The 8,421-nt window shown below is 41.8% G+C and overlaps 1 protein-coding gene across 1 annotated transcript; it reads right to left on the bottom strand.

The window, feature by feature from the left end:
- Positions 1-4,285: 4,285 nt before the first annotated feature.
- On the bottom strand, positions 4,286-7,660 carry LOC130975016 (uncharacterized). Its single transcript, XM_057899851.1, has 2 exons — positions 7,060-7,660; positions 4,286-4,509 (listed from the first exon to the last, which is right to left on the bottom strand). Exons 1-2 carry the CDS (start codon positions 7,658-7,660, stop codon positions 4,286-4,288), a joined length of 825 nt encoding a protein of 274 aa, XP_057755834.1.
- Positions 7,661-8,421: the final 761 nt, after the last annotated feature.

Raw genomic sequence — 8,421 nt, forward strand, 5'->3', positions numbered from 1 at the left:
GAAAGAAAGGAAGAAGAGGTAAGTAAAAAGGAAAGAAGAAAGAAGAAAAGATAGAAGAAATTAGGATTGGGGAAGAAAATATAAGATATTTGGCAAATTAGGATAAGCTGTGCGGCGCAAGCGACGCGGATGCGTGGGGCACGCGATCGCGCGACTTGCGCTGTAAGTTAATCGACGCGGTCGCGTCGGTCACGCGGTCGCGTGACTCAATTTATGCTATTGGCGCGAGGGCAGCCTCGCGCTCGCACAACTCTCTGTTCAAAATCTTATTTTGCCAAATTTTGGGTGACGCAATCGCGTGGGTGACACGATCGCGTGGATTGCCATTTTTGAAAAATGACGCGGCCGCGTGGGACATGCGTTCGCGTGGGAGGGCTTGGGCTTCTAGCACGAGTCCAGCCCAATTCCAGCACAACTTTCGGCCATGCACCTTTTTGACGTCGATTTTCAGGGCACGCGGCCGCGTGGGTGACGCGGTCGCGTGGGAGGCCAAAGTTCCCATATGACGCGGTCGCGTCAGCGACGCGGTCGCGTGGGACGATTTGTGCCATTGGCACGCCACCAGCCACGCTCTCGCGTGACTTTCTGTTCGTTTCTTATTTTCTCCTCTCTCCTCGCGACGCGGACGCGTTGCTGATGTGGTCGCGTCGCGTGGCCCTTTTTTTATATATATATGCAAGTATGCAGTATGCAATGCTAATATGAATGTTATGCAAAACTCCAGGTTCAATGAAAATAAAATAAAATTAAAAAACAAACAAAACTAAATAAAATTAAAATTGAAAAATGAACGATCATGCCATGGTGGGTTGTCTCCCACCTAGCACTTTTAGTTATAGTCCTTAAGTTGGACATTTGATGAGCTTCCTACAAGGGTGGCTTGTGCTTGTATTGAACCAGGAATCCCCACCAATGTTTGTACTTCCAATAGCCTCCGGGATCCCAAACTAGGCACAGAAAGCCTTCAAGCAAGTTAAAGCAAGTGACAAGGCCCCAAGAGTGGTGATTGGTAGAATGGATTCCGGGGTTCCAGATCTTGCCTTTGCACCCGTCTTTTGGTTGAGCAATATTGTTCCATCCGAGTGGCAAGCAGTCTGAATTCTCACGTAAGCGGCCAAACAACTTCCTAGATCCATTCAGTTGAGCGTTACACCAACCCTTGCGTTTAAACTTAAAGCTTCCAACCATGATGAACCTTGCAGGATAGATCTTACCACTGACCATCTTCTTTTTACTCTTAATGCCACAAAGAGCTCTAAGTTGATCATCCGTCTCCAGTAGCCCGTATTCAAGTGGAATTAGAAAGCTAAGGGATATGAATTTTACCCACTTGAATGTTGTGAAGGATGATGGCAACTTAGGGGGAGGTGTTTTTAATGAACGTGCAAGCTCCACTCCCTTGTGCTCTTCTTCGATATCTTCCACCTCTTGGCAATCTTCTTCAATATCAACCTCCTCCTCTTGGTGGATTTCTTCCGATTCAATCTCTTCTTCAGTGTTCACCAAGGGCAAGGGAGGTTGTGCTTCTTCTTCTGTAATCTCCATGTCAAGTCCAATGGGAGAGAATTCAAATATAGATAAGAATTCATTAATGATTGAATCCATCTCTTGATCGTCTCCTTCAAAGTCTTCAACCATGATATGCTTTGGAGGTTGTACACCCTCCTCAACATCAGCTTCAAACGTCTTTGAAGGATGCTCTATAACTTTACTTTCCCATGGAGGTTCAGCATCTCCTAAGTCTTCAACCAATTCTTCTTCTTTGATAATTACAGCTTCCTCCATTTGTTCCAGTACAAAGTCATGTTCCGTACTGTCCACCGGAGTTTCTAGTGTCTCCTTCATGCTACGTTCATCATTAGATTGCCCACATAAAGCCATGGGGATTCCTTGAGTGTCTGAAAGTTGGGAAGCTAATTGACTCATTATTGCTTGCCCCAATTGATGAATGGTTGCCTGACATCGATCCACTGTTTCCTTGAGACGATCCTTTGTCTCTTGATACACTCGACTTTTATAAATATGATCATAGTGCTCTTGGATTAATGGATATGGAGATGGTGAATATTGAAGTGGTGGTTTTTTGTGAGTAATTGGGTTGGAATTGGGGTGGTTCTATATATGGTTCATATGGCTCATAAGGTGGTTGGTATGGTGGTTGAGGGTTAGGGTTATATGGAGGTGAATGATGGAAAGGGGCTTGTGAGTGTGGTGGGTTGAGGTTGTGTTGAAAGGATGATCTCTGAGCATAGGGTGGGGCTTGTTGGTAGCTATAAGGTGGTCCACCATATCTATCAGCTTGGGATGCATTGTAGCCTGGTCTTTGTCCATGATATCTAGGATGGTGTTGTTGCCTAAAGGGTTGATTAGATCCTCTTGACTCCATCCATCCTTGATTGGTCTGACCTTGATGCATATTCCTGCTGTGGTTTCTATTTCCATCAACAAAGTTAGAACCAAACTCAAAGCGAGAGGGGTGAGAATTCATAGTAGTTATCAGAAATAAGGGGAAAAAAAAGAAACAAATAAACAAGTAAAAGAAATTTTTTTTTAAACATTTACAATAACCAATAATAAGGCACACGTTTGCAATTCCTGGCAACGACGCCATTTTGACGTTAGGATTTTTGTCAATAAAGAAGTTCATAAAAATAGTCGCGTTGTAGATATAGTCGCTAAACCGACAGAAATCCCTTCGTACAAACGTTTTAGTCGTCTTCTCAAGGAATTGCAGGGAGGTATGTTCTTATTATTGGTTATAAATCCTGTAAATTAGAGGTTTTAGAAATAAGGGAGAAGTATGACAAGTAATTTAAATGGCAATTAAAAATAAATAAATAACTGTAAAATAAACTTTTGGCAAGGTGTAAGAACTGGAAGTCCTATCCTTATCAATTGTGATGAGAATTGGGTTTGAATCCCACTTAGTTAACCTTTACTAACAAAGGAAGGTTAAATGGACTGATTAGCTTAATTCTCAAGTCCTAGTCAACTCTTGTGGAGTGGCTAGCTTTTGAGCAGTCCTAATGCAATCAGAATCTGCCCATTTCAACCACTATTTTATTTGACAACTCAAGTGTTACCAATCACTTAACCCAAGCCAAAAGGGGAGAAAATCTAAATTAAATTAAAAGCATTCGTATAAATAAAGCAAGGCAAAAGTAAATCTAAAGTACCTTAAATAATATTAATTAAGAAAATCATAACATGAATGTAGCATAAGCCAAATTGAAAAGATAAATAATAATTCAAGTAATAAAATAAAAGCATTAGAGTATCCCAAATGGAAGAAAAATATAAAGTAAAAGGAATATAAAACCTGGGAGCGAGAGTCACTCTTAAAACTAAGAGAAGTCCTAAATCCTAATCCTGAGAGAGAGTCCCTCTCTCCCTCTCTCTAAAACTACATCTAAAACATGAAAAGTGAATTATTAGAGCCTGATGATGAATGGATGCATTCCTCCACTTTATAGCCTCTAATCTGTGTTTTCTGGGCCGAAAAATGGGTCAGAAACAGCCCAGAAATTACTTCCAACACTTTCTGGTCCGTACAAGTCGCAGAAAAGTGACGCGGCCGCCTGGCTCACGCGGCCGCGCGGGTTGCGTTCCTACCAGGGCATGCGTCCGCGTGACTCACGCGTTCGCGTTGCCTGGCTTCCGGGCAGCTATGGCAAATTATATATCAAATCGAAGTCCCGAACATTAGCTTTCCAACGCAACTAGAACCGCGTCGTTTGGACCTCTGTAGCTAAAGTTATAGCCGTTTGAGTGCGAAGAGGTCAGGCTAGACATCTTAGCAATTTCTCCAACTTATTGTATTCCTTCCACTTTTGCATGCTTCCTTCCCATCCTCTGAGTCATTCCTGCCTTGTAATCTCTGAAATCACTTAACACACATATCAAGGCATCTAATGGTAATAAGAGAGGATTAAACATAGGGAACTTAAGGCCAAAGAAGCATGTTTTCAATCAAAGCACATAATTAGGAAGGCAAATGTAAAACCATGCAAATAGTATGAATAAGTGGGTAAAGAGTTGATAAAAATCACTCAATTGAGCACAAGATAAACCATGAAATATGGGTTTATCAAGGTGGAAAAGGGCCCATAAAATCTATGCCCTAAAGATAAAAGAGTTCTACCTCCAAGATGTAGTTCTGAGGCATCTCATTCCTTCTTGTTAATCCTCCAGCTCTTTGGCACTCATTGCATTGATGAACAAGCTCTCTAGCATCCTTGAATATGGTTGGCCAATAAAATCCGCTTTGAAGTACTTTGGCTGCTGTTCATTCTAGCCTAAAATGTCCACCACAAGCTGAACCATGACAATGCCACAGTACGTCTCTCATCTCACTCTTAGGAACACATTTCCTAATCATTCCATCTGGACACCTCCTGAATAAGAATGGTTCATCCCATAAGAATTTCTTGGCCTCATTGAGCAGCTTCTTCACTTGTTGCTTGGTGAATTCTTGGGGAATCTTCCTTTCAACCTTGTAGTTTGCAATATCTACAAACCAGGGGACTTGTTGGATTTGTAAAAGGTGTTTATCTGGAAAGCTTTTGTTCACTGGATGTGAAGCTTCTTGTTTCTTGTGGCAGCCTTGATAAATGATCAGCAACTTGTTTCTTTGCATGTGGCATCATTCAGCCTCATGTTGTCAATACACATCCTCCATCCTGTCACAGTTCTTATGTGAATAAGCTCATTTTTCTCATTAATAATTACAGTCATCCCACCTTTGTTTGGCACCACTTGAACCGGGCTTATCCATGAGCTGTCAGAAATAGGATAGATGATCCCTGCATTCCATAACTTCATTACTTCTTTCTGAACAACTTCTTTTATTGTGGGGTTTAGCCTTCTATGAGGTTGAACCACTGGTTTTGAATTGTCCTCCAAGAGTATCTTGTGCATGTATATGGCAGGGCTTATGCCTTTCAAGTCATCAATGGTCTACCCTAATGCACCTTTTTGAGCTCTCAATACAGCAAAGAGTTTTCCTTCTTCTTCTTCGTTCAATGTGGAGTTGATGATTACTGGGAAGCTATCTGCTGTACCAAGGAATGCATATTTAAGGTGTAGAGGAAGAGGTTTCAATTCTTGGGTTGGCTTATCTTCTGCCTTGCTTTTAGAAGAGCTTTCAGCCACGTGTTCCCTTGAGGCATCTTGAGTTGCTTCTATCTCTCCTTCTTGCTCTTCCTGACTGGTCGCTTCAAGCACTTCGTCCACCAGATCTTCTATCATTTCCACTATCATATGCTATGCTCTCTCGGGGGGGTGTTCTATAGCTTTGAAGATATTGATGATCATTTGCTCATCATGCACTGGTGCACAAAATTGTGATCACAGTTTTCACAACTCCGCACAACTAACCAGCAAGTGCACTGGGTCGTCCAAGTAATACCTTACGTGAGTAAGGGTCGATCCCACGGAGATTGACGGCTTGAAGCAAGCTATGGTCATCTTGTAAATCTCAGTCAGGCGGATTCAAATGGTTATGAGGTATTGATAATTAAAAGGTAAATAAAACAGAAAAGAACATAGAGATACTTATGTAATTCATTGGTGGAAATTTCAGATAAGCGTTTGGAGATGCTTTGTTGCTTTTGAACCTCTGCTTTCCTATTGCCTTCATCCAATCATGCGTCCTCCCTTCCATGGCAAGCTGTATGATCGTCTCTGTGAAAATGGTCCGGCTACGATTTCTGTACGGCTAATCAACTGTCAGATTTCTCGTCTCGGATGAAAAATACCACGCACAGCTACTGCATGCCTAATCATCTGTCGGTTCCCACTTGTGTCGGAATAGGATCTCTCTATCCTTTTACACACTGTCACTGCACCCAATAATCGTGAGTTTGAAGCTCGTCACAGTCATCCTGTCCCAGATCCTACTCGGAATACCACAGACAAGGTTTAGACTTTCTAGATCTCAAGAATGCTGCCAATTGTTTCTAGCCTATACCGCGAAGGATCTAACCACACGGACTCGGTCCATGGATTAGAGACCCAAGATAGTATACTCCAGCTGTCATCCAATGACTACATTGAACATCATGTAGACCGCTTGTGGTTGTCAGGCACGCAGATCTTGGCTAAGTGAGTAACGAATATAGTGGGTGATTGTCAAGGGTCACCCCTTCATTCTGACTTAACTGAATTAAGTACGAGAGTATATCTTGGAGAAGAAGTAGGCTTGAATTGAAAGAGAAACAATAGTACTTGCATTAATTCATGAAGAACAGCAGAGCTCCTCACCTTAATCTATTTGGTGTAGAAACTCCACCGTAGAAAATACATAAGAGAAGAAGGTCTAGGCATGGCCGAATAGCCAGCCTCCCAAAAGTGATCAAAAGATCAAAAGATGATCCAAAGATATTCCAAAAGATGTTCCAAAAGATGAAATACAATAGTCAAAAGTGCTATTTATACTAAACTAGTAACCTATGTTTACAGAAAATGAGTAGATAGTGTAGAAATCCACTTTTGGGGCCCACTTGGTATGTGTTTGGGCTGAGCTTTGAAGCTTTCACGTGCATAGGCCATCCTTGGAGTTAAACGCCAGCTTGGATGCTAGTTTGGGCGTTTAACTCCAGTTCTGGTGCCAGTTCCGGCGTTTTAAGCCTGAAATGGGTCTCTGGCGGGCGTTTGGACGCCAGTTTGGGCCATCAAATCCTGAGCAAAGTATAGACTATTATATATTGCTAGAAAGCCCAAGCTGTCTACTTTCCAACAAAACTAAGAGCGCGCCAATTGGGATTCTGTAGCTCCAGAAAATTCACTTCGAGTACAGGAGGGTCAGAATCCAACAGCATCTGCAGTCCTTTCTCAGCCTCTGAATCAGATTTTTGCTCAAGTCCCTCAATTTCAGCCAGAAAATACCTGAAATCATAGAAAAACACACAAACTCATAGTAAAGTCCAGAAATGTGATTTTTGCATAAAAACTAATAAAAATATACTAAAAAGTGACTAAAACTTACTAAAAACTACTTAAAAATAATGCCAAAAAGCGTATAAATTATCCGCTCATCATGCACCCTGAGGATTATTTCACTTTTCTCTATATCTATAATGGCCCTTGCTGTGGCCAAGAAAGGTCTATCCAAGATAATTGAGTTGTGTCCTTCTTCTTCCATGTCTAAAATGACAAAGTTAGCAGGGAATATGAATTCTCCAACCTTCACTAACACATTCTCCACCACTCTATTAGGTATCTTGAGTGACTGATCTACCATTTGAAGTGACATTCTAGTTGGTCTAAGTTCCTCTATTGCAAGCTGCTTCATTAATGAGAGAGGCATCAAGTTGATGTTGGCTCCTAGATCACAGAGGGCTTTGTCCAATGTTCTGTTGCCTATAGTACAAGATAGGATGAAGCTTCCTGGATCTTTGAGCTTTGGTTGAAGACCTCTTTGGATGACAGCACTGCACTCTTGGGTCAAAATCACTGTCTCTTTTTCATTCCAGCTCCTCTTCTTGTTGATAAGCTCCTTGAGAAATTTTGCGTACAGAGGCATCTGCTCCAATGCTTCAGCCAGTGGAATATTGATTTCCAGCTTCTTGAAAACTTCTAGGAACTTGGAAAATTGTTGGTCCTCGAACTCCTTCTGTAATCTATGTGGATATGGCAGAGGAGGTGTATAAGGCTTCACCATTTTCTATAAATAGCCTTCTCGTCATAGATAAAGGCATTAGGTTGATACTGGATCCTAAATCACACAGTGCCTTGTCAATGATTATATTACCAATGGTACAAGGCAAAAAGAAACTCCCAGGTGTGCGTCGATTGGAAAAATTACTCATCCATGCGTACGCGTGCCCACGCGTACGTATCACTTCACGATTTTCCAACTCCAAAACTTGAAATTTGTCCAGTACGTTGGAGGTAATGTTGGACCACCAACGTTTCCTCCAACGTTGGCACCCATTTACCTTAATGTTGCAAGCAACGTTGGAGCACCAACTTTTCCTCCAACGTTGCACCATGGGAGTAGTTAGAGGCATAGTTGGAGGTCCAACTATGGCTCCAACTATGGCTTCTTGAAATGAGTTATTGGAGGCATAGTTGGAGGTCCAACTATGACTCCAACTATGCATCTTCCTCATGACAACGTTTAAGTAACGTTTGAGGTCCAACTTTGGGCTCAAACGTTGCCTCTTGCTTATAGTTTGAGGCATAGTTGTGATGAGCTATATTTTGTCGGTATAGAAATTCACCAAATATATTCGTCGTAAGTATAGTCTAAACCAACAAACTATAACACATCAAACAAGGAAAGTGTGTGTCCACAATCCAATTCAATAACCGAAAGTATTAGTCCCGAGTCGTTCTCCCTAGGAGTTGCCCTAAGGTGCACATCATTGGTTAGGAATCTCTTTATGTTTGAGGTTGAGTATGAAGAATGTAAACAAGCTT

This window comes from Arachis stenosperma, chromosome 4 (assembly GCF_014773155.1).
Source record: "Arachis stenosperma cultivar V10309 chromosome 4, arast.V10309.gnm1.PFL2, whole genome shotgun sequence".
Classification (NCBI taxonomy): domain Eukaryota; kingdom Viridiplantae; phylum Streptophyta; class Magnoliopsida; order Fabales; family Fabaceae; genus Arachis; species Arachis stenosperma.

Coding starts and splice junctions, on each gene's coding strand:
- LOC130975016 (XM_057899851.1), bottom strand. CDS start 7,660: ATGGTGAAGCCTTATACACCTCCTCTGCCATATCCACATAGATTACAG. Junction 4,510..7,059: donor CATTATAGATATAGAGAAAA/GTGAAATAATCC, acceptor CCTGGTTTGTAG/ATATTGCAAACTACAAGGTT.